Genomic DNA, 27504 nt, shown 5'->3' with positions numbered 1-27504 from the left:
GCTCAGTAGTTGTGGCTCACGGGCTCTAGAGTGCAGGCTCAGTAGTTGTAGCACACGGGCTTAGGTGCTCCGCGGCATGTGGGATCTTCCCAGACCAGGGCTCGAACCCGTGTCCCTTGCATTAGCAGGCGGATTCTTAACCACTGCGCCACCAGGGAAGCCCTGCCTTACTCTTTTGCTACAGACATCATGCTGTTTCTTACGTTTGTGAATTATGTTGTCTCCTCTGCCTGGAGTAACCCTCCATCAACCTACATTTCTATAGATAACTACTATTTATCCTTTTAAAATTCTACTTATATATCATCTCCTCTACAAAGCCAGAAGGTGTTTTTTGTTTTTAAAAATTCTGAACTGTCCGCCAACACTGTCCACATTATCCAATGGCAATAACTGGCTGGAACTGTGTTGGGACATTTCCTCTCTAGATTGCCACAGTTCCCACTTGGTCATCTCCATTCATTTATATAATCTCTTCTTGGTCCCCACTGTAGTCAAATTTATCACTCCTACTCTAAGGGGAGCCAAATCTACTTTTACAAAACCAAATCTATTACAGCATCATGCTCCCGTGGCTTTCAGAAGTAGAAGCCCAGTGACTGTCTAGAATCCTCAAGTTTTCTAATGTCACATTTTACTATATTTCTGAATATGTACTGACTACTGCATATGTGGTGATGAGTTCAGAACAAAAAAGCTGAGTTGAGATGCAGGTGCTGGGTGATAAGCTAGGCTCAGGCTGATTTTAGGAGATCAAATCTTGTGCATACCAGCCTTGCAGAGATTTAAATTCATGCTCAGTCAAAAACATAATTGCAACATATTCAGACTTTAACTCCAGGATGTAAAGTCTCAGTGCCTTGCTTCATATTCAAAGTTACATTCCTAAGTCTTAAGCTACGCCATATTTGCATAGTTGTTGGTGATAACAGGCACACCTATGGATAAAAACATGACTTCTGAGAAGTGTTTAGGTGCCACTGAAGGGCTACAATGTAATTTACACTTCAGAGTAAAGTCAGCAGTAAAAAAGGTACCGACGAATGATTCTGTATCTATGAGAGAAGACAGAGCAAACCAAGGAGGGAAGGCTTATGGTTCAATATAAGATACTTTGCAACTTCATTAAAACTGTCCACACCCCATGGCTGAACTTAGAAACTGTGGTTCTGGCACCACAACTTCTAAGACTCTCTCACTGAATTTCCCATAGCTGAGGCTCAGCAACTAACATTTGAGTTAAAGTTTGGGCATGTTACATGAACCTCCCAGTAATCACATGTAGCTCATGAAGTGTTATTTGATTCCCATCTGTATCCGTGTCTTCTTTCTTTGAGTGTATAATCAGGAACAAGATCAAAATCCATTCTATAAAACTGTACAAACTCTGAGACTTAACTTGGTTTGCATTTCATTGGGTACACCTATGGAGCTGTGGTTATATTAACAACATTCCGACTTTGCTTTAGGCTGGTACCAGTAGTCTCCAGGCCAACATTTAGTAAGTTAGAAGAATGGTCCTTCTCAAGCAGGTTGGGCTTAAATCGAATCATAAAGCATAGTTTTTAGGCAACAGAAATTGGTTTCTCCAATAATGGTTAAAACAATAACTGGTAATTGGGTTTGATGAGTTTCATAAAGCATAAATGATGCCAGAACGTGACCTAGCACAGAACTTGAAGGCAAGCACTGTATTCCTTCAAGGTGAACCGCTTATTTCTCAGCCAATAGAAGGATCCTTACTCTGTTTACATTTTCTGCTTTTGTAAATTAAGACTTTGCTGCCACAAGAACTATGAAGACATCCATCTGGGGGTTTGATGAAAAGGCTGTTTAATAATAATATACAGCAATAATGCTATATTTTTGTGGAAAGATAAAGTCATATTTTTGCCAGTGCTATATTTATCAATTCTCTCTTTTACCTTCATTAGGAAAGGTAGATAGGACGCTGTCGTTACATCAGTTTTACAGATGTAAGGACACCCAAAAATCAATGACTTGCCAATAATCAACAGCACATGAGTGGGAGCTAACTGCCTCTGAAATTAGAATATTTAATGAGAGACGTTTATTGTCTCTTGAAAATAAACAGAGCAGAGGAAATGACTTAGTCTGAGCTGAAAGTTTATATCTACAGGCAAGAAAATTGTAAGATAGGAAGGAGACTATTACCTGCCTTAAAGAAAAGAAATTTATATTAACAGTTAATAATAATTAATAGTTAGCAGCTATTGGGGTTTTAAAATTATTTTATGTATTTATTTATTTTTAATTTTTGGCTGTGTTGGGTTTTTGTTGCTGCGCACGGGCTTTCTCTAATTGTGGCGAGCGGGGGCTACTCTTGGTTGCGGTGCACGGCCTTCTCATTGCAGTGGCTTCTTTTGCTGCGGAGCACGGGCTCTAGGCACGCGGGCTTCAGTAGTTGTGGCACATGGGCTCAGTAGTTGTGGCCTGTGGGCTCTAGAGCACAGGCTCAATAGTTGTGGCACACGGGCTTAGTTGCTTCGCGGCATGTGGGATCTTCCCGGACCAGGGCTCGAACCCGTGTTCCCTGCACTGGCAGGCGGATTCTTAACTACTGCGCCACCAGGGAAGTCCCAGCTATTGGGTTTTTAAAAGATATCTGCCATAGTGGCAGATACTTTCACACACTTTCTCTTATTTTAATCTTCAGATCAGCCATGTGAGAAAGATATTATCTCTGTTTTACAGATGATGAAATAGAGTCCCCAAATTGTAAATGGTCATATTATGGTTAGACTATCCTTAAACTCCTCAGAAACTATAAGAACTTGAAATGTAATGACTTATTTGAAATGTTGAAAATATCAATTGACAATAAAGTAAAAGTTTTCTAATTTCCATTAAAAGTAGCGATAAAAAGACAGAAAACTACTTCTAAAGTTATCAGATGCCAGATCTTATTCAAGTGGTTTAAGGGTTTAGAAAGAAAATTTCAATATAGAAAAAATAATAATACTACACTAAAACAGAAAAAGTATAAGACACTTCAGTTTTTAGTGACTAGCCATAGTAGGTATCAGAAATTCTTAGTATAACACCAGATTTCAGAATTGATGGACAACATCGAGATTCCTATTGCACTTACAATAAAATGTAACCTTTTTGGTAGCACCTATAGGAATCTGCCCTATCTGGCTCCCACCACTCTTCAGCTCATCTTGTCCAACTCTCCATGACCCAGTCTCCCTGCTCTTTTTTCAGCCAATCCTGAGACAGGCTGGGACCTGAGACTGGGACTTTTTGCTGCAGGGCTTGCACCTGGACAAACGTCTCCTCCAGCAACAAAGTACAAAGAAACTATAAGGGACCAAAAATAACTGCGTGCATGCACAGCTGGGGCAAATTATGGACAACAAGATACAAAAGGACCAAATCCCACTGCTACTTCTGAAGAGCCAGGAGCAAAAACAAGATGTTGGGAGCAAAAGCAGGGTACTGCGCATGCCCCCTGTACTCAGCACCACCAAAGGGGTGGGCAAAGCACCTAAGCCATCCCTCCGGCCAGACCCCTGGACACACCCCTACTCTCACCCCATATAGGAATGAGCTCACCCCTCCTTGGGGAGCAAGCAAGGGAGCCTGTTACTTATTTTCGCTCCCCCCTGCTGCAGCAGGGGCCCCAGTAAAGCCTTGCCTGAATTTCTTGTCTGGTTTCTTATCAATTTCTATTGATTAAGGAAGGCCAAGAACCCTGGTAGGTAACAATCCTACACTACAAGTCATGGACTTTCTTGCCTGGATACCTTCACACAAGCTCTTTCTTCTGATGACGACTGACTCGTCCTTGCCCTTAGTCTCAGCTTAAATGTCACCCCTCAAAGAGGCTATCCCTAACACTATTAAAAGGAGCGCCTCTTATTCTTTTATACGGCACCTTGTTTTCTTCTCCTTTTTCCCCTTTAACACGTTATAGTACTTCATTATGAGGCAGTGTTATATTCTGGAGTATTGATATAAATTTGGTTTTTTGTGTACTTCCCCTCCTCCTTTGCTTCCTTCAGCTTACATCTACAGAGCAAATAAAGAAACTCAGAAATAGCTGAAAGACTTTGACAGTAAGGCAGAAAGAGAGGGTTGCATTTTTTTTCCCCCCATCATCCAAAGACTAGATAGAGATTGGGGCCGGGGGGCGGGGGGCAGGAGGAAGAGAAGGATGAAAAGCTTCACTGATTATACAGGCAGAAGTAAAAGGAGAAAAGTATTCAAAGTGGGAGGGGAAAAAGAAAGTTGCATTGTCAGAACCAGGAGTAGGTGGAAAATACTCAGCATATACTGTCCTGAGAGTGGAAAACCAGTGTGCTCATGGTCTGTGGACAAGTGATCCCTTTCCATAGCCCTGGAAACTTGTAAGCCCTCTGAATTTAGAATAATGGTTTTCAAAGACATCAGGTCTTATTCACTGGAACCTGTAAATGTTGCCTTGTATGGAAAAAGGGTCCTTGCTGATATGATCAACTTAAGAATCTTGAGATGAGATTACCTTGATTTATCTAAATGCCCTAAATGCAATCAGAAGTGTCCTTGTAAGAAAGAAGGAGAGGGAGATTCAACACAGAAGATGCAAGAAGCAAGAAGCAAATTCTCCCCTAGAGTCTCTGGAGGGAGTCCAGCCCTGCTAACAACCTGGTTTGGGGTCATTCAAACTGATTTCTGACTTCTGGCCTCCAGAAATGTGGGAGGATAAACTTCTATTGTTTAAGGCATCAGGTTCGCAGTAATTTGTTACAGCAGCCACAGAAACTAATACACACATGGAGTAAAAATCTCATTACTCTGACCAGTGTGGAACTGAACTGAATCTCTGGGGGAATTTCCTTTATGCTGGGATAAGTGATGGCTATACCACCAGTTACATATACATGGATATGTATACAGGCATACCTTGGAGATACTGAAGGTTTGGTTCCAGACCACCACAATGAAGCAGATATCACAATAAAGTGAGTCACACGTACTTTTTGGTTTCTTAGTGCATATAAAATTATGTTTACACTACTCTGTAATCTATGAAGTGTACAATAGAATTATGTCTGAAAAAACAATGTGTATACCTTAATTTTAAAATATTGCTAAAAAATGCTAACCATCATCTTACAATGCAAGGTTGCCACAAACCTTCAATTTGTAAAAAACTCAATTATCTGCAAAGCACAGTGAACAAGGTATGCCTGTATGTTTATTATTATCATCATCACTATTTTCCTACTCTTTACCAGACAGAAAGTTCCACGAAATTATTTATAACCCTTTCTCTTTTGTTCACATTTATACCCAGGTCTCTGCTTAGCAGCTGTCACATAATAAGTGCTTTACAAATAATTGTTGAATGAATGAAAAATATTGCTAAAATAGCACAAAATGAGAAAAACACAAACAACAAATGGTAAAAATAACTATGAAAAAGACTGTACCAGAAGAGAACTGAATAGTCAAACACCCATTACTAGCAATCTAAATAGAGATTTAGGTCAGTCTGACCCCATGGGTGGGAATGCTTTCCAGCATATAGAGACTTGTACTTTAATATTTGCTAAATTTGAGTGTATTCTGGCATTGATAAATTTTCGGTCAATTTCATCGGCACAACCTCAGGGTATGCTCAAAGCTCAAGTTGGTCTATTAACGTCTGAGAGCTAATGTACCTGGTGCCCATTCCTGTAGGCTGAAATCGCAGGGTAGGAATGTAGCAGTTCTGGCCTGTGCTCACAGCTATTGTTACCTGCTCAGTTGGGATAGCACAATATTCTTCTATTCTGCTTTTTAAGTGAGAAGATCTATCATGAGCCCATTCAGAATGAAGGGGACTAGAACACTACCTGTTCAATGTTGCAAAATATACCGGATTATGCTGCCTTGTTTGTGCCATTCCTAAAGTGACTGGGTTAAGGCAACATAATCGTACTTGTCTTGGAGCCTTCACAACTGTGCGTGGAGTGTCACATGAAATTATTAAGAGAACAAAAATTTTCAGCACTTAACTGAAATTCCAGCTCGCACTCCTATTTAATTATAACCCAAACAGTCTCACACTCAGCTGCCCAGCAAGGTAAAGAATCTGGTAACAATTCCTTGGCAAAGAGAATTTGAGAATAGCTTTACTTGAGGCCTCCTAGCCTAGAACTTAGGGATGCTCATGCCAGGCCTCTACAGGGACCCAAAGGCTGAAGCTCTGCTTTGCCTTCCCCCTCTTTATGCCTGCACGGCTTCCCTCTAACAGCCGCGTGGACCCCCAAGGGTGAGTGTGGATCAGGGCTGTCGCTGGCTGTTCAGGCCACACTCTGGCCCTGTGCTTTCTGCGCCTGACACAAGGTGGAGTGATGGGCTAGGCAGGGATGGAACAATCAAACACTTTCATACCAAACTCTCTGCACCCCCTCAGGATTCTGAGCCGTTTGAATTCAAGTAAATGCCTCCTTTTCCAAAATGCTACTGTTTTTCAGGAATGGTTCTTAACTTTTTAAAGGTCAAAGCCCTTTATGAGAAACAGAAAAACAACAGACCCTCTCCCAACCAAAAATGCTTATGCAAACCCATAAAAGTTAAAAAAAACAAAAAACAAAAACTTGATCTTTTCTACACCATACAGAAAAATACTTATCTTTTAAGGGCTAAGATATTTATTTACCCTTAAATTAGGATGAATAAGGCCAGACTGCCCAGGTTAGACTCTCCACCTCTGTCATTCAGTAGCTGTACGACCTTGGGCAAGTCATTTGATCTCGCTCTTCCTCAGTTTCCTCATTTGTAAAATAAGAGTGACAATAAGAGCACCTACCACAAAAGATCATTACGAGGAAATAATAAATTCAATATGTAAAGTGCTTACAATGGTGCCTGGAGTTAAACAAATATATATGGAGCTTTGACTGTGTAGATAGGTGCTGTTCTAAGACTGAAGGCAATGAACAAAAATTACTGCTGTCAATGGGGCATGTGTTTTTAATGCATAGCTTAAATTTTCATAGAAATCTTAGTATATTTCATAGTAATTAAAAATATCTTCTTATGTATATTTTCTCTTTGTTCAGATAATAGATAAGTAAGATTTAATACAGATTTCCCATCTGGGATGCTGTAGGTTCACAGAGCTCAGATCTAGACAGTTCTAATTTATGTTTCATCCTCATTCCACACCTGACAGCCTTTCTGCATAAATAATTTGGGCTGTGAGGACTCACCCTTAACTTGGCATAGGTATTTATAAAATGGGAGAAAAGCCAGATTCCAGGAAAACAATTTATTCTGTTACATCCCTCAAGTTTTACTCGTTCATCTGTTATGCTTAAAAATCAATTAGCACTGTTCATACACTGTATCGACAGCTTTATTTAGGATTAACTACAGAGCTGGGCAAATTTAACTGCAATTTCCCTACCAATGATGCTCTAAAAACAATGCCTGGATTTCAGGAGCTAATGAAGGTCTCTTTTGACTATGACATATTTTTAAAGTTCTTATGCTTTTATTTTATCTTTCTGCCCTGTGCCTTCCTGTCTCCATCTGTCCTCTCTCCCATCAGCACCAGGAGGATATCATATTTCAGGTTGATTCTTGGGGACTTTCTCCCTTTTAAAAAATTATTAGGAAATAATTATTGAGTCACAGGAAGTTGAAAAGAAATGTACAGGGAGGTCCTGTGCATCCTTTACCCAGCTTCCCTAAATATTAACATCTTTTAAAACAACTGTATAATATTAAAACCAGGGCATTGACATAGGCTCAATCCATGGAGCTTATTCAGATTTCATTGGGATTTACTTTTTAAGTAACCAGTTATTACATTTGGTAAGCATCGGTTATGATCACAATAAAGGCTGAAATTCACTTCTTGTGTGTGTATTTGGTGTGGGCCTGTGTGTGCACATGTGTGTGTATCCATTTCTGCATGTGTGTGTGTGTGTGTGTGTGTGTGAGAGAGAGAGAACAAACTCTGACCCTACCCATTTCATGAGACTTTTGAGGAACAAATGGGAGAATTTTAGGTAAATACTGTTCATAAACTGTAAAGTGCTAGATAAATAAAAAGCATTATATTGTAGTAAATGTCTAATGCTCTGTTCAAGAAAAAAATGTCTCATTAGTAGGGTACACAGAGAGTAGGTAGAGCCTACTTACCTGTATAAGGGTGTGTGTGTGTGTGTGTGTGTGTGTAGGGGTATTTAGGAGTCTCAGCAAAATCCCATCTGAAAACACAATCACACAGTTAGAAGGGACCTTGGGACCAACTGTTCCAGCCCTCTACACTGTACACATATTTTGAAATACTCTTGCTGGTTAGTCTTCTAATCTCTGATTAAAACTTCAAATGATGGGCACATACTGACTTATGATTCAGTCTTTCCCTATGCGTTTAAAGGTCCTTTCTTATAATAAGCTGTAATCTGCCTTCCCTGTGGCTTTTATCCACTGGTCTTGGTTCTGCCATCTGCTGCCTCACACAATGGAGGACAAGTGAAGGCAGCCATCGTTCCCCTGAGTCTCTTCTCTACCCTAAACAAGGCAAGTCCTTCTTCCCATACAAGACTGCTTGACTCTGGATGAGCTTATTGTTCATTCCAAGGATGGAACCAGGATCAAAGCACAGTGGGGTGTGAGCTGAACAGCATATTCAGAGCTGGACCAGTCTCCTCCTCTGTCTGTACATGATATTTGTATTAATGGCCCCTATGATTACATTAACATATTTTTGTGTTTTTCTATTTTTCCCCTCAACTTGATTCATTTTTCTCTTGAAATCAATTGAAATCCCCCAGGCTTTTTGTTTTTTTTTCAGGTTTTGTTATTTAGCCATTCCTTCCTGATTCTGCACATAGGTAGCTAGTTTTCTGGGCAAATGAGCAGGACTTCATGTAGATTCTTATTAAATTAGGCCTATTGTACCATTCTACTGATATTTTTTGTATCCAGACTCTATCACTAAATGTATTTACTGTCCCTGCTGGCTGCATGTTGGCTGTAACCTTTATATACAGCCCTTTAGGTCCTTCTCAAAATTGCTGATGAAACACTTCGGTATAAAAGGGTGAAAAGGAGATCATTAGAAAGCTATAAATTCTAACTGTAACATTGTGACCTCCTGTTACCGTTAAATTTTAATTGAGCATTCAGCTCTAAGTTTTTACTGAGGATTGACCTAAGAAGTAGCCATGCGCAAAAAGCCTCTGCATTTTCTATAAAATTGTATTAGGTGATTCAATATCTCATTTGTAAAAATTCCATGGGAAATTTCTCCTGGAACTCAGGGATAGAAAAAAATCCCTACCAATGATAGCTGAGCTGATATGAGTTTCCTTCTGTTTTGATTTCTAAGAGGCTAAGAGAAAAAAAAGTACTTGCTCTACTGCTGTATCTTTTCTTTATTTCTATTTATTGATTTTCTTCCTTTCTATCCCACTTCATTACCTAACATGCCATGTTAATAATTCTGTATTAACATATTTTACTTTTTATCAGATATCATGATATATCCTTTCTAAAAGCAGGTAGGGCATTAAAAACAAACATGCATAATTAAGACATCTTTTCATCTGTCTTTTCAGATGTTTAAAGGTCCATGCAACAATTTCTTTACTTTTCAAGTAGGACACTAGGAAATTTTCCTCAGAGTACTCGTACTGAAGTAGTAAGGTTTGCTTCAGCCCTTCAAATCACTTCCTTCCAAAATTTGTTCTCAGTTTAGAATGGCATGTTCTGAAAATCTTCCATATTAATTTCCCCAAATGGTACTTTAAAGTGTAAATTTGATCATTTGCTAACATTTTCTCTTTTTGGCCCTTCCATTACAGAATTTTTTTTTTTCATTAAATACTGCTATCTGCCTGGAATTATTTATCCTGAAAAGACCTGTGGATTCAGTGTTAGGAGCCCAGGGTTGTTGCCTTGGATTAACTACTTTGTGTGACTATTGGAAACCCACTGGGTCATGAAATTTCTCATTTACAGAAGGAAAACTACCTTTTGATGAATATCTGATAAATATTAGTACTGTTAAAATGTATATAACTTACTTTTAAGTACTTTAAAATAGGTAGTTTATAATGTATAGTTTGATTGTATAGATGTACAATGTTTTAAACTCCAAACTTAGAAGCTTAAAGCAGTCTAGGTGGTCAGCAAACATTATAGGGTGTTACCAAGGCAACATTCTAGAGGTTGGTCACTACAAAAGCATTTGTTATACCCATCTTGATGCTTTGTTTTATTAGCAACATATGTCAGAAATGGATTCTCACTGGCACAATTAGTGACTTATTAACTAGCATTATAAATGGAACTTAATCGACAAAATTAAAGGTTTTAAATATAACTGGAATACTAAAGATTTTGGAGACGTCCCCCACCTTTGCAATGACCAGGTTACAAAACTCTTAAGGAGGCCCACAGCCTGTACCAAAGGATCAGTGGCCTAAGTTGAACACTAAAGCTTCTTATTTCCAACTGTCAGTCTAGTAGAATTTCTGGTTGTTTGATGCTGAATATAAAGATAACAAAATCCTGGCTCTGGAACATTGTTTCATCTGCCTCAAGTAAACCTTTTTTTCAAGGTAATGATTGGAACATCTGAATGGGCAGAGAACTAGGATGTCATCAAACTTACGGAAGAGATTGTATGAGGCTATTAATGCCTATTTGCTAGTAAATGTTTGCTAAAATATGCCTATATGTGTAGCAGAATTTGCTTTAAAACTTATAACTGGCAATAGCAATATCATAGGGGGACTGCTAACCCTGTTCAACATTCTGCAGTAACCACACTTACCTATCAAAGGTGTGTATAACCAAATTATCACAGGATAGCTCTCAACACACATTTTCCTCATTTTAATTTTCATCAGAGCCCTTCAAATTAGTCACTACTCCCCTTACTCAGATTAGGAAATTCAGGTTTAGGGGATATTAATCCATAAAAATATGGATATTGAGTGGTAAAGCCTGTTGTGTCTGATTCCATTGCTCCAATTCCTCCCACAGATGCCCTGATAAAGTCACATGGTCATTGCAAGGAATGGATGAGTGGTTATGAAATGGCAGCAGCTGGGTTCCCTGCAAATGTATGGGTTAAACAAAGGCTCTTTAGCCCTTTTGACAGATAGCTTAAAGTCAACTCATATTAAATTGATTTAATATATATTTACTGTTGCTTTATATATATACACTTACTATTAATATAGTTTTGGTTCTTTTTTTGTACTTCTCATGTTTTAAAATCTATACTCTGTTTTGATCTACCCAATATATTCAGAGAAATTGTAATTTCATACACTGAGGCACAGATTACTCTGTGACATAATTGCATGACCTAGCTCTAGAGCCCTCTCCTAGAAAGCTTGACTATGAAATTGTCAGTTGAAACATGCTTTGAAAAAGTCATAGTTATCCAAAGGTCAGTAAAAAGCTCATCTCAAAGCATTGTTGCATAGAAAAAAGTAAATGAAATGGTAATTTTAGAATTGGAGTGCTTAAGGGAAATAAAATATTCATGGACTGATGATTTTGATGTACATCAGAGATCAGTGGAGTTGAATGAATGATTTTGGGTCCTATAAAACTACTAATCAGGCTAAAAAAAAAAAACAATGCAAGATATAAATAGAAGAATTTACCAACAAAATATCACATTCCAAACTCATTTATTTTGGATATTATGTCCTTAGCAGAAATCAATATGGCCACAAATAACCCAAATCTAATTTATTCTTTAAAATCTTAAGTTCTTAGAAGACAGATCCTAGGTGAACAGAAAAGTAAACTTTGATATGTTCCTATCTATACTTCTGAAATTTATGCTTTTAGGTTAATTATTTTTGATTTAAGTAGAAGTTATGGGGAAAAATTATTCATTTCACATGAAGCCATTTCATTAACAACTCGTTATTACATGTGGAGGTGATAGCATCCAAAGAATATGAGGTTATGAAAAAAATGTATGTTCTTAGTTTTAACTTTATGTGAAAACTAAAATAAATATGATGAATAGATAATATAATCAAACTTTTCCAGGAAAGAGGCTGATATATTTTTGTTATACTATAGCTGTATACCCGGCTTACAGAATTATCTGTGCATTAGCCTTTTCCATGTGTGTTATTATTACACATATTAAAATTATTCTTCCTCTTTAATGAAAATGAAAATGAAAAATATATAGAGTGAGAAGTTTTAGCTTTATTTTTTAAATGTGTATATTTGCTTATAATAACTTTGAATAAAAGTGACTTGAAATTATGTTCTTTTAAATATTAATTCAATTGTAGTATTATATGGGGGAAATTCTACTAGTTGGGATAATATCTTGGGATGATTTTCCCACTAGGTCCTACTTATCATCCCTAAATAAGACAAAATGATACATCAAAACTATAAAATTACTGCTTTTGTAGGCTTAATATCCATCAATGCTGAGGAAGCTGTTTGGACACAAAATTAAGATTTGTTCTAGGATTTCAACATTGACTTTAGTAACAGCAGGGGAAAAACAAGACTGTGCTTAGAGAGAAAAACCTCTGATTATGTTATGAACATACCACTCCATTCACTGATAGTAGCTGGTCTCCTCGCTTGAGGCCTCCGTGTCTTTCGGCCACCCCTCCAGGAATGATGCGAGAGATATAAATGGGGGAATTTTGCTCCTTTCCTCCCATCACATTAAAACCAAGGCCTTCATCTGTTTTTGGCAGCTCGACTACCCGAGGGTGGGAGTGGCCTTCACTAGCTGCAAAAGCTGCAACTGTTGCCTGAAAGAAAAGATGGTCATTTGGTGATAAAAACGAGGGAAATAAGGCTAATCATATGACTTGCAGTGTGTAGATCAGGCAACTCCTCCTATTTTATAGCATTCTCCTGTGAAAGAAAGAACACGAAAGGGAGGGGGCTTTCTTCATTTAGATGTCCTTTATAATTCCTTTCTTTGGTAAAGCTCAGCCCAACTATTGATATGTCCACCTCTCTAGACCTTACCCATTATGATAAAAATTTCCCTTCCTCATAAAAATCTTTCCCACTAACCTTGGTTAGGTGCAAATCTTCCTATTCTTGGACTCCAAACAGCTTTGGTACATATAATACCTACATATGGTACATAAACTATAATTATTGTATATACTGTATATATGTTGACCATGGGCACCTGAAGGGCTGAGACTGTGGCTTACACTTCTTTGTATGACACACAGTCTAACTTGGTGTTTGCACATAAATGTATTCAATACACTGAGGAGCACTTATATGTATATATACTGGTGAATACATCTAGAATTTTGCTATTGCCAAACCACTGGCTTAGAAAATTTAGTTTCTTTTTTTTTTTAATTGAAAATGCCTAAAAGAAAAAAAAGCTAAAAGAAAATAATAGATTCAAACAGATGATAATTACTTCATATCAATATTCCATATTATTATGAGAGGTCCTCTTATCTGGCACAGGTTTTTTCCCCCTATATTTTACATTAATATTTCAACTACTGTAGTAACGTAGGCAAAATGAGCAGTCCATGGTTTTATACCTAGATGTACAAAATATCATTTAATATGGATGTAACTTTATTTTAAAATTCATATATATTAATTTTAAAAATAAGTTGAAGGAAACAAATTACCATTAGTTTTCACCCCCCTCCCCTCCATGGAGAAGATTTAAATAGTTTCTATCAAGAAAAGATTCTTCTGCTGCTTCTTATTTTCCACCTCTGGTAAACTGCCTTAACTACAGTTGGTTAGATACCTACTATAAAGTGACTTACTCAACACTGTGAAAATATTGATTCCCAACGACTGTACATTCTTTTCCACACACAGCATTATCACATCAATTTAGCATTATGCTACTGTCTGCATTTAGTGAAAGATAGTGAATGATATGGAAATAATGGCTTGTTTTTAGCTACATGCATCTGCTCATGCAAACCTTGCTGTCATGCATAGATTTTAATGGCTGACATGGATGCAATGCAGACAGCCCAGAAACAACCAGAAAATATTGTGCTATTGCAACATTATGCTGCTATCCTGCTGTTCTACATGAATAAGAAATGAGAATGGTAAAACACTACATAATTCACTTTCCCCTTAATTAAACCATGTAGGGATCATTTTTCTGTGTGTGTTCCACTTCAGTACAAGCAAAGCATGACGTAATGATAATAATACCCTCTTTTTGCCTGGGTTAAAAAAATCAAAAAACAAAAAAATCACGAATCTATACTGTTCAGCTACAGAATGAAAACTGAAAAATCAGGAGAGAAACCAAACAAGAGGTGATGTAACACAAAAGAATTAAATGGAAAATTCTGATTATTTCCAGCAGTTCTTATTTCTTACACATATTAGAAAGAGAAAAGCTTTTAAAAAGCAAATGTGTATCTATTATAACATTTCTGTACTTGTAAAGTAAGAACTGCATTAGTGATTTTAGTTTAAAACTATTATTTCCTATGGTCTGTTTTCCAGATAATTTCATGATCCTACTGCTGTAACATTTTCATTCGGAAGGTCTCCGCAATCTCTGGATTTGAGTTTTTCGAGAGCAAATGTGGTCACTACCAAAACAGGTATCAGACCTTCCCTTTAGGTCAACATCATATTCATTCAGCTACTCTGCTGAGTACATGGAAGAATCCTGCATCAGTGGGTATCAGGTGAGTTCTTGTCATGTCTAGCTTGAGTAAAACTTTTAGACTTGTACAAATCTTCATGCGTTGAATAGGGAACAGGTTCTTTTGGATCAGAGGAATGTGTCAGAAAACCAAGAAGTATTTCATACAATGAACCAGCAGATTTGCTTGTGCCAAATGAACATTCAGTGAGTTTAATGAAATCATTCTCCTTTCTTAAGCTACAGAAGCAGCAGAAACGTTCAATTTTCCATTAGGATTTTTACCTGGGAAGTAGTACTGGTTCTAGACTCTGGGCTGCCACTGATGTCTAAATTCTCTTACAGTGTACACACGAGAATACCTGAAACACACACGCGCACAATCAATTACTAGATCACTGGGGTTAAGTATATTTTTAAAGTTACTCAAGTCTTACCTTTGCTGTGGCCCTGGCACGGAATTCAGGACAGCCATTAACAGTTATCGTTTCATGCATATATTGATACACCTAAAATGTTCACATAAAAAAAGAATGTGTAAGAACATTAAGAACATCAATTCTTTCATTGCAGATAGGACAATAAATTTTCATTGTAAGACAGAAGTTCCCTATCACAAAGTGAAATAGGTTTGAATCAATTATCCTGATGATTTGGACCAAAAATCCCTCCTATTTTTTTTTGGGGGGGGGGCAGGCGGTGGTTAGGGCAGAGAAGAGAGGGCAATCACTTTTATTCACTTTTTAATTTGGCTATCCATGTTTATCAAGTGACAAAACTTTTATATTTGGTTTTATAAAAACCGCTGTTGGTAAAATTTTTTACCATTATTTATAGTTCTCTCTCTCAAATATGTAATAAAAATAATGTATATAGTTATTTCCTGAATCTAGGTAACATTTTAAAAATTGTTTTCTAAGTTAATATTCCACAGAGCTGGGATTACAATATCTTTTCCTTGCATGTTGGAAGATATGCAAGTTGGAATGTGTTACTGATACACATTCATAATTCATAACTATAGAGATTCAGGAGCAAAGACAAGTAAAGTAAGAGATTCTTGGAATTAGTAATACAGAACAACATATCAACTATGGGTTCATGTTAACATTTAGATGAAATAGAAAGAATGGGGGGTAAAATCTGGACCCAGAATGATGTCATAGAAAGCATACAGGTTTTGCTGACTAACGGACCTACGTTTGAGCCTTATAATACAATTGGGGAACTATGAGGTCTTGGTTGAACTACTTTACCACTTTGACGCTCTTTTTGCCCATCTGAATAATGGGTAAAGAATATTTATTTAGTATGGTTTTTTTTTTTTTATGCAGTATACATTTTATTACTTTGTACTAATACATTCTCATATTACAAAGGCAATTTAGTGGAAGAATGTTTCTCTTGATATTTGAATAATCTGAAAGAACACAAACAGAATTATACATAAAAACATACTCATTTGGATAACAACAACAACAACAAAAAAAGACAAGTTAAACGACAAAAAAATTTTCCTTTCTTACAGGTGGACATTGAAGTGGACCTAATTCGGTTTTCTTTTTAAAAGCCTCCAAAGACAAAAGCAGCTTAAAATCTAATTAAAATGAATAAAAAATGTTTACTAAATTACTGGTCTTTGGCACCATTTTCTGTTTTCTGTTGTTTTGATGAAGGTTCTTCTTTGTTTCTTCTCTTGCTCTTTTTACTGGTCTAGATGCACCATTTTCATCATGTTCATCATCACTATCAAATTTAGTTTTCTTGCCCTGAAACTGTACGTTTCCTTTAGCAGACCCAATCTGGGCAGCTTTATTTCCCTTTCCTTTTCCTTTAAATCTGCGACCTTTTGACTTCTATTTGCTTAGGGATTCTTGTTGATCTTCTATTATTTTTTTCAATGCTTCTTTTTCCACATCTCCTTCTAGAACTTCCCAGGTGACCTCTTTGTTCCTTAATTGTAGGTTACCATTATTTGCGTCTTTTGCTTTATCCAGTGCTTCCTTAGCTTTTTCTTTAAACAGAATTATTCCCTCTTTGGCTCCTCTGACAAAGTCTATCCATTTTATTTCACCATGATTTGAGAAAAGGACATGCAAATCTTCTCTACACGTCTGATCATCTAAGTCCCCCGAGAATTTCAGCAAGCAGCCAATCTTTTCTTCTAGAGATTTCATTTCAGCATTTTCTGCTAACTTTTGTTTTTCTTCTTGCTCGTGTTTAGCTCGTAATTTAGCTTCTATTTTATTTTGCTTTCTTTCTTCATTTTTTTTTGCAAAGTAATCTTCCTTGAAAAGTATTAGCAGGTCTGTGTCTTTGTACTTCTGGCCAGGGGTCTCAACAAACTTCTTAGCAGATTCAATGGTATCAAATACAGCAAATATTGATCCCTTAAATACTTTGTGCAATGTTCTTCTCATCTGAATATTTAGTACCTGACCTTTATCTTCCAACCATTCTTTTATGTCATCAAGGGTTGCATCAATTGGGAAGCCTTTAATATAAACAGATCTGTTTTTTACATCATTTTTATACTCATCAGTCACTTCAGGGAGGGGTTTGCTTGGAGATCTTCTAATTTTAGTTTTATCTTCACTTATTTCCATGAGTTCTGCCTTTGATTTGTTCAATGCTTCTACTATTACATTAAAGTCTGTTGTTAGACGGTTTAACCTATTAAATTTTATCATTATCTCCAAAGGTACCCAGCCTTCATCCAGTTTGATCTGTTCCTTTAAAAATTTGTTGCGTGGCAAATTGAAGTCACCAAAATAATACTCGATTTGATGACAGATTTTGGCCTCCAGAGCAGCCATTTTTTCATTATCACCATTTTCTGCCATTCTGGCTATCTTTACGTTCCCGGTCCCACAGAGACGCGCCACAGGGTCACTAACAGCGACCGCAGTATCTCCCCTCCCCAGCACCGCCGGCTTGCCCGATGCACCTAAAGAAGATGGGGGCTGTCCCGGCCAGTATGGTTGTTTTTATTTGAAAGAATACTTTCAAAACGCCATCCACAGCAGGTACTCCTTAGACAGCAGATATTATTACTAATTATGATTCTAGACACAACTATACAAATTGTTGAAACACAATAGAAAAACTGTTTTTCCTTTAAACTACCAGGGATGGGGGTTAGGAAATCAGTCGTAAAATAAATTGCTCAATTTTAAATAAACTGAAGTATAGAGGATGTCTTTTAAATGATAGTTTGAAGAAGATATTTTGAAAAAATAAGACGATTAAATATGCTTGATTATATGCTCATTTTGAAGATATAAATAATAAATTTGTAAATATCTATTGCATAAGGCACAGGGGTAAAAGTCCATTTGGTATTATGCTGGAGTATTTTTCAGGAGTGACCCATTAGCTATATCAGTAAAAGATGAAATAGGAAAATTTTAATTGAAGATTTTTTCCTTTCTATTAATCTTATTTTATATGCTTAAGTCAAAAATTATTAAGGTGAATTCAAAATTTGATTAATTCATCCATTCAACAACCATGCATTGAATGTCTGGGACTGATTTCCCAACATTTTTTATTGGCTCATTTCTCAAATATATTTGGTTGAATCTCCACTAATGCTGATTCATCTTTCCCAGGTAGCATATTTAGGAGGAGAAAGACAAAGTGGTCTGGAGTAGAAAGGTAGGAGCACTACTCAGGATCCACCTTTTATCCTTATGTTTCCACTAAATAACTGGGGTATTCAGTTTCTGTGGGAAATGTGAACAGGAAGAGAACAAGTTTCCAGAAGAGCATTTTGTGGAACTGGGACCTGTTAATGCAAATTCTTTAGGTTATCAAAATAACTGCTAAACGAGTTTCCATGTTATTTCCTTGAAAGTGCATCGTTTTGTTTCACAGAAATGGCCCTTCCACAAATAAATGCCACTTACTTGCTCTTACAGCCCATTTAAGAGGAGGATTTTCTCCAGCCTGTTTGCCTGTTTCTCTTGTTAATAAACTCTCTCAAATCTGACCCGTTTGCTCCATCCTAACTTATTTATTATCTGTTGCTCGAAGCACGGCATTAGTGTCTTAATTGGGTCTCTCTACCACCAAAACACTATAGACTTTAGTTATCAACATCAAGTACCTACCTGACCATACTGCTGCTGTGCTCTTGGCTGTCTGCTGCCCTTGCAGTAAAGGTTGCAAAGTCAAATGCTTACAAAGGTCAAGCTAGTGAAAATAATGCAGAGCACAGCCTCCTCTTTAGTCTTGTTTTCCTACTTCCTTTTCTCCTCCCTGACCATTACCCAAACATATCACACCCTCTTAGTTGCCCAGGCTTTTGCACATGCTGTATGTTCTGTTGGGAATGCCCTTCCATTAGGAAGACTCTTATTTATCTAAGTTTAACACAATCATTAAAGGCTTAACTCAAATATTGTCTTCTCTGTTAAACATTCTCTGCCTTCCCCAAGCAGAGTAAATTTCTCCCTCCTTGGCTCCTGGCCAACTGAGTTTGTCTGGAGTCATTGTGGTCATCTTTTCTGGGGGAGTGACATGTTTGTTTGCATTCAAGGATGTTTATGAGGACAATCATGTAGCAAATAATTGGGGGAGGAGGAATGGTTGTCATCAACTGATTAAACCAAAAACTATGTTTTTTTAACCAAGGAGGTGAAAGGCCTGTACACTGAAAACTAATAAGACATCGATGAAAGAAACTGAAGAAGACACAAATAAACGAAAAGATATTCCATACTCATGGACTGGAAGAATTAATATTGTTAAAATGACCATGTCACCTAGAACAATCTACAGATTCAATGCAATTCTTAACAAAATTCCAATGGCATATTTCACAGAAATAGAACACAATCCTAAAATTTATATGGAACCACAAAAGACCTTGATTAGACAAAGCAATCTTGAAAAAGGAGAACAAAGCTGGAGGCATCACACTCCTTGTTTTCCAACTATATTACAAAGCTGTAGTAATCAAAACCGTATGATACTGGTATAAAAACAGACACATAGATCAATGGGACAGAATGGAGAGCCCAAAAATAAACCCATACATGTATGGTCAATTAACTTATGACAAAGGAAGCAAGAATACACAATAGGGAAAGGACAGTCTCTCCAATAAATGGTGTTGAGAAAACTGGACAGCCACATGCAAAAGAATTAAACTAAACTATTATCTTGGACCATACACAAAAATTAATTCAAAATGGATTAAACACTTGAATGTTAGACCTGAAACCATAAAACTCCTAGAAGAAAACATAGGTGGTAGATCCTTGATACCAATCTTAAAGATTATTTTTTGGATCTGACTCTAAAAGCAAAGACAACAAAAGCAAAAATAAACAAATGGGTCTACATCAAATTAAAAAGCTTCTACACAGCAAGGGAAATCATCAACAAAATGAAAAAGCGACCTACTGAATGGGAGAAAATATTTGCAAATCACATATCTGATAAGAGGTTAATATCCAAAATATATGAAAAACTCATCCAACAGCAAAAACAAAAACGAAACAATCCAATATAAAAATGGGCAGAGGATCTGAATATTTTTCCAGAGAAGACATACAGATGGCCAAGAGGCACATGAAAATATGCTCAACATCACTAATCATCAGGCGATGCAAATCAAAACCATAATGAGATATCACCTCATACCTGTCAGAATGGCTATTACCAAAAAGACAAAAAATAAGTGTTGGAGAGGATGTGGAGAAAAGGAAACCTTCATGTACTGTTGGTGCCATTGTAAATTAGTGCACCACTATGGAAAGCATTATGGAGGTTCCTCAAAAAATTAAAAATAGAACTACCATATGATCCAGTAATTTCACTTCTGGGTATTTATCCAAAGAAAATGAAAACACTAATTTGAAAAGATATATGCACACCCATGTTGACTGCAGCATTATTTAGGGGAGCCAAGGTATGGAAACAACCTAAGTGGACATCAGTGGATAAATAGATAAAGAAGATATGGTATATACATGCAATGGTATACTAGTCAGCCAAAAAAAAAAGAGTAAAATCTTGTTACTCATAACAATGTAGATGGATCTTGAAGGCATTATGCTAAGTGAAATAAGTCAGACAGAGAAAGATAAATACCACATGATCTCACTTATATGTGGAATCTAAAAAAACCAAAACAAACAAACAAATAAAACCAAGCTCATAGATACAGAAAACGGATTGGTGGTTGCCAGAGAGGGGAGTTGGGAATGGGCAAAAAGGTACAAACTTCAGTTACAAAATAAGTCATGGGCATACGGTGGACAGCATGGTGACTACAGTTAATAATACTGTATTGCATATTTGAAAGTTACTAGGAGAGTAAATCATAAAAGTTCTCATCACAAGCAAAAAAAAATTGTAACTATTCATGGTTATGGATTTAAACTAGACTTACTGTAGTGATTATTTCACAAGGTATACAAATATTAAATTGCTATGTTGTACATATGAAACTAATATATGTCAATTATACTTCAATAAAAAATAAAAATAAGGAGGAAAACTGAAGCACAAAAGAAAAACTAATTTTGTAAAAGCCTGAGATAAAGCAAATACAAGTTAAGAATAATTATCCTTAACACCCCAATTTGAACTGTGAATTTAAAAACGTGCTATGCAAGAAGTAGTACTATATATAGATAATTGCACAGGCTCTGGAGATGGCTTGGAAACAAACCCTGGGCCACTTATTAATTGTATGATTTTTGTCAGTTACTTGATTTCTCTGGGGCTCAATTTTTGCATTTGAAAAATGTGCTTAAAGCATCAATTAACTTCTAGGTCTGCTGTGAAGATTCAATAAGATAAGAACAGTTTGTAGGATGTAGTAAGTGCATAAAAAATTAGTTATTATCATTACTATTATCATTATTATTTAATGTTTCCCAATGTATTTGACCCTGAGATCTTTGAGGAAGAATCCTCTAGGACTAGGAGTCTATGAACACTTTTAGAAAGAACTGATCAAAGACTGTAGTTCTCAACTAGGGGAATTTTGCCCCCGCCTCCAGGAGACACTGGGCAATGTCTGGAGACATTCTGGGTTGTCACAAATGGGGAGGGGGATGGTGCTGCTGGCATCTAGTAGTCGACATGCCCAGTAGCCGGGATGCTGCTAAATATCCTACAATGCTCAAGGCAGCTCCCCAAAATAATGAATTATCTGCCAAAATGTCAGTGATGCTGAGATTGTGAAACCCTGAACTAATGAATCAAGCTATATATTTTCTTTTGATGTGTAATAATTAGTGAGCTGTAAAACAACACTTGTATAGCACTGAGTGAAGTGTCTCGTAAATGTTCAGTAAATAATTTTTGGAGTCAAATATCATGATTCTGGTGCACATTTAACAAGGACTTACTGTAGGCCAAGAGTAGTGCTAAGCATTTTATATTTATGAGTTCATTTAATTCTCACAACTTGTGATTCAGGCATTCTACACACAAGAAAACAGCCATGGAGATGGTAACAAAACCACAAATGCACAGCTAGTTAGTGGCCAATTTGGTACAGAAATTGATATCTGGTTGCCTCCCAAATGTTTCCTCTTTTAACCACAGCAGGTTTTCTTATATTGAGACAACATCGGACCACTACTATTTTGGCAGTATGTGTTGAAACAGATGTGCAGATGTCACAAGTACTTATATTTTGCATAAAAGTTTCTGGGTTTTATACGGTGTCTACCACTATACAAGTGGTGGCTGCCAATCAACAATACGATTCTGAAACCAACAAATGCACCACTCCAAATGAAAGTGAAATAGCATTTTAATCCTCTTTTCTGGTTATAACATACTAAGATTAAGTGAAATAAATCCAGTATTACTGTCAGTCTTTTTTCCTATAAAATACAATAGATTCTGATAGTTGGTTTTCAAAAGTGATCTAAAAAGGTCATGGTCTAGTTATAGAGTCAAGTCAAAACTTGGAGATATTAATTCTATTTCCATTAGCTATGTCATCTTAGGAACGTTTCTTAGCTTTTTACTTCCTAAGGGGCAAAACCTATCCCTGCCTATCTTACTTTTCAAGGACAATTGTAAAAGTATAAAATTTTTTTTTTTTTTTAAACATCTTTATTGAAGTATAATTGCTTTACAATGGTGTGCTAGCTTCTGCTTTACAACAAAGTGAATCAGTTACACATATACATATGTTGCCGTATCTCTTCCCTCTTGCATCTCCCTCCCTCCCACCCTCCCTATCCCACCCCTCTAGGTGGTCACAAAGCACCGAGCTGATCTCCCTGTGCTATGCGGCTGCTTCCCACTAGTTATCTATTTTACATTTGGTAGTGTATATATGTCCATGACACTCTCTCACCCTGTCACATCTCACCCCTCCCCCTCCCCATATCCTCAAGTCCATTCTCTAGTAGGTCTGTGTCTTTATTCCCATCTTGCCACTAGGTTCTTCATGACCTCTTTTTTTTTTTCCCTTAGATTCCATATATATGTGTTAGCATACTGTATTTGTTTTTCTCTTTCTGACTTACTTCACTCTGTATGACAGACTCTAACTCCATCCACCTCATTACAAACACCTCCATTTCATTTCTTTTTATGGCTGAGTAATATTCCATTCTATATATGTGCCACATCTTCTTTATCCATTCATCCGATGATGGACACCTAGGTTGCTTCCATGTCCTGGCTATTGTAAACAGAGCTGCAATGAATATTTTGGTACATGACTCTTTCTGAATTTCGGATTTCTCAGGGTATATGCCCAGTAGTGGGATTGCTGGGTCATATGGTAGTTCTATTTTTAGTTTTTTAAGGAACCTCCATACTGTTCTCCATAGTGGCTGTATCAATTTACATTCCCACCAACAGTGCAAGAGTGTTCCCTTTTCTCCACACCCTCTCCAGCATTTATTGTTTCTAGATTTTTTGATGATGGCCATTCTGACCGGTGTGAGATGATACCTCATTGTAGTTTTGATTTGCATTTCTCTAATGATTAATGATGTTGAGCATTCTTTCATGTGTCTGTTGGCAATCTGTATCTCTTCTTTGGAGAAATGTCTATTTAGGTCTTCTGCCCATTTTTGGATTGGGTTGTTTGTTTTTTTGTTATTGAGCTGCATGAGCTGCTTGTAAATCTTGGAGATTAATCCTTTGTCCGTTGCTTCATTTGCAAATATTTTCTCCCATTCTGAGGGTTGTCTTTTGGTCTTGTTTATGGTTTCCTTTGCTGTGCAAAAGCTTTTAAGTTTCATTAGGTCCCATTTGTTTATTTGTGTTTTTATTTCCATTTCTCTAGGACCTGGGTCAAAAAGGATCTTGCTGTGACTTATGTCATACAGTGTTCTGCCTATGTTTTCCTCTAAGAGTTTGATAGTGTCTGGCCTTACACTTAGGTCTTTAATCCATTTTGAGTTTATTTTTGTGTATGGTGTTAGGGAGTGTTCTAATTTCATACTTTTACATGTACCTGTCCAATTTTCCCAGCACCACTTATTGAAGAGGCTGTCTTTTCTCCACTGTATATGCTTGCCTCCTTTATCAAAGATAAGGTGACCATATGTGCGTGGGCTTATCTCTGGGCTTTCTATCCTGTTCCATTGATCTATATTTCTGTTTTTGTGCCAGTACCAAACTGTCTTGATTACTGTAGCTTTGTAATATAGTCTGAAGTCAGGGAGCCTGATTCCTCCAGCTCCATTTTTCGTTCTCAAGATTGCTTTGGCTATTCGGGGTCTTTTGTGTTTCCATACAAATTGTGAAATTTTTTGTTCTAGTTCTGTGAAAAATGCCAGTGGTAGTTTGATAGGGATTGCATTGAATCTGTAGATTGCTTTGGGTAGCAGAGTCATTTTCACAATGTTTATTCTTCCAATCCAAGAACATGGTATATCTCTCCATCTATTTGTATCATCTTTAATTTCTTTCATCAGTGTCCTATAATTTTCTGCATACAGGTCTTTTGTCTCCTTAGGTAGGTTTATTCCTAGGTATTTTATTCTTTTTGTTGCAATGGTAAACGGGAGTGTTTTCTTAATTTCACTTTCAGATTTTTCATCATTAGTATACAGGAATGCAAGAGATTTCTGTGCATTAATTTTGTATCCTGCTACTTTACCAAATTCATTGATTAGCTCTAGTAGTTTTCTGGTAGCATCTTTTGGATTCTCTATGTATAGTATCATGTCATCTGCAAACAGTGACAGCTTTACTTCTTCTTTTCCGATTTGGATTCCTTTTATTTCTTTTTCGTCTCTGATTGCTGTGGCTAACACTTCCAAAACTATGTTGAATAATAGTGGTGAGAGTGGGCAACCTTGTCTTGTTCCTGATCTTAGTGGAAATGGTTTCAGTTTTTCACCATTGAGGACAATGTTGGCTGTGGGTTTGTCATATACGGCCTTTATTATGTTGAGGAAAGTTCCCTCTATGCCTACTTTCTGCAGGACTTTTATCATAAATGGGTGTTGAATTTTGTCGAAAGCTTTCTCTGCATCTATTGAGATGATCATATGGTTTTTCTCCTTCAATTTGTTAATATGATGTATCACATTGATTGATTTGCGTATATTGAAGAATCCTTGCATTCCTGGAATAAACCCCACTTGATCATGGTGTATGATCCTTTTAATGTGCTGTTGGATTCTGTTTGCTAGTATTTTGTTGAGGATTTTTGCATCTATGTTCATCAGTGATATTGGCCTGTAGTTTTCTTTCTTTGTGACATCTTTGCCTGGTTTTGGTATCAGGGTGATGGTGGCCTCGTAGAATGAGTTGGGGAGTGTTCCTCCCTCTGCAATATTTTGGAAGAGTTTGAGAAGGATAGGTGTTAGCTCTTCTCTAAATGTTTGATAGAATTCGCCTGTGAAGCCATCTGGTCCTGGGCTTTTGTGTGTTGGAAGATTTTTAATCACAGTTTCAATTTCAGTGCTTGTGATTGGTCTGTTCATATTTTCTATTTCTTCCTGGTTCAGTCTCGGCAGGTTGTGCATTTCTAAGAATCTGTCCATTTCTTCCAGGTTGTCCATTTTATTAGCATAGAGTTGCTTGTAGTAATCTCTTATGATCGTTTGTATTTCTGCAGTGTCAGTGGTTACTTCTCCTTTTTCATTTCTAATTCTATTAATTTGAGTCTTCTCCTTTTTTCTCTTGATGAGTCTGGCTAATGGTTTATCAATTTTGTTTATCTTCTCAAAGAACCAGCTTTTAGTTTCATTGATTTTTGCTATTGTTTCCTTCATTTCTTTTTCATTTATTTCTGATCTGATCTTTATGATTTCTTTCCTTCTGCTAGCTTTGGGGTTTTTTTGTTCTTCTTTCTCTAATTGCTTTAGGTGCAAGGTTAGGTTGTTTATTCGAGATGTTTCCTGTTTCTTGATGTAGGCTTGTATTGCTATAAACTTCCCTCTTAGAACTGCTTTTGCTGCATCCCATAGGTTTTGGATCGTCGTGTCTCCATTGTCATTTGTTTCTAGGTATTTTTTGATTTCCCCTTTGATTTCTTCAGTGATCACTTCGTTATTAAGTAGTGTATTGTGAAGCCTCCATGTGTTTGTATTTTTTACAGATCTTTTCCTGTAATTGATATCTAGTCTCATAGCGTTGTGGTCGGAAAAGATACTTGATACGATTTCAATTTTTTTAAATTTACCAAGGCTTGATTTGTGACCCAAGATATGATCTATCCTGGAGAATGTTCCATGAGCACTTGAGAAAAATGTGTATTCTGTTGTTTTTGGTTGGAATGTCCTATAAATATCAATTAAGTCCATCTTGTTTAATGTATCATTTAAAGCTTGTGTTTCCTTATTTATTTTCATTTTGGATGATCTGTCCATTGGTGAAAGTGGGGTGTTAAAGTCCCCTACTATGATTGTGTTACTGTCGATTTCCCCTTTTATGGCTGTTAGTATTTGCCTTATGTATTGAGGTGCTCCTATGTTGGGTGCATAAATATTTACAATTGTTATACCTTCCTCTTGGATCGATCCCTTGATCATTATATAGTGTCCGTCTTTGTCTCTTGTAATTGTCTTTATTTTAAAGTCTATTTTGTCTGATATGAGAATTGCTACTCCAGCTTTCTTTTGATTTCCATTTGCATGGAATATCTTTTTCCATCCCCTCACTTTCAGTCTGTATGTGTCTCTAGGTCTGAAGTGGGTCTCTTGTAGACAGCATATATATGGGTCTTGTTTTTGTATCCATTCAGCCAGTCTGTGTCTTTTGGTGGGAGCATTTAATCCATTTACATTTAAGGTAATTATCAATATGTATGTTCCTATTCCCATTTTCTTAAATGTTTTGGGTTTGTTATTGTAGGTGTTTTCCTTCTCTTGTGTTTCTTGCCTAGAGAAGTTCCTTTAGCATTTGTTGTAAAGCTGGTTTGGTGGTGCTGAACTCTCTCAGCTTTTGCTTGTCTGTAAAGGTTTTAATTTCTCCATCAAATCTGAATGAGATCCTTGCTGGGTAGAGTAATCTTGGTTGTAGGTTTTTCTCCTTCATCACTTTAAGTATATCCTGCCACTCCCTTCTGGCTTGCAGCGTTTCTGCTGAAAGATCAGCTGTTAACCTTATGGGGATGCCCTTGTGTGTTATCTGTTGTTTTTCCCTTGCTGCTTTTAATATGTTTTCTTTATATTTAATTTTTGATAGTTTGATTAATATGTGTCTTGGTGTGTTTCTCCTTGGATTTATCCTGTATGGGACTCTCTGTGCTTCCAGGACTTGATTAACTATTTCCTTTCCCATATTAGGGAAGTTTTCAACTATAATCTCTTCAAATATTTTCTCAGTCCCTTTCTTTTTCTCTTCTTCTTCTGGGACCCCTATAATTCGAATGTTGGTGCGTTTAATGTTGTCCCAGAGGTCTCTGAGACTGTCCTCAGTTCTTTTCATTCTTTTTTCTTTAT

General features: G+C 36.8%; 1 protein-coding gene and 1 pseudogene across 10 annotated transcripts in view; both read right to left on the bottom strand.

Moving 5' to 3' along the window:
• LIN7A (lin-7 homolog A, crumbs cell polarity complex component) overlaps positions 1-27504 on the bottom strand; it is a 393426-nt gene that overhangs the window by 172856 nt on the left and 193066 nt on the right. For all 10 annotated transcript variants that reach the window (XR_009702499.1, XM_061204882.1, XM_061204880.1 and 7 more), the window contains 2 exons: positions 15055-15126; positions 12552-12761 (listed from right to left, as the gene is read on the bottom strand). Coding sequence is in view for 9 of the 10 variants with exons in the window: in XM_061204882.1 (XP_061060865.1) it covers positions 12552-12761; positions 15055-15126 (282 nt within the window). In the remaining variant the exon portion in view is untranslated. The remainder of the gene's footprint in view (positions 1-12551; positions 12762-15054; positions 15127-27504) is intronic.
• LOC133101041 (lupus La protein homolog) lies at positions 16139-17482 on the bottom strand (annotated as a pseudogene).

The sequence above is a fragment of the Eubalaena glacialis genome, chromosome 11 (assembly GCF_028564815.1).
Source record: "Eubalaena glacialis isolate mEubGla1 chromosome 11, mEubGla1.1.hap2.+ XY, whole genome shotgun sequence".
Taxonomy (NCBI): Eukaryota; Metazoa; Chordata; class Mammalia; order Artiodactyla; family Balaenidae; genus Eubalaena; species Eubalaena glacialis.
Note: the sequence above shows the minus strand (reverse complement) of the source record. Positions and strands in the feature narration are given on the sequence as shown.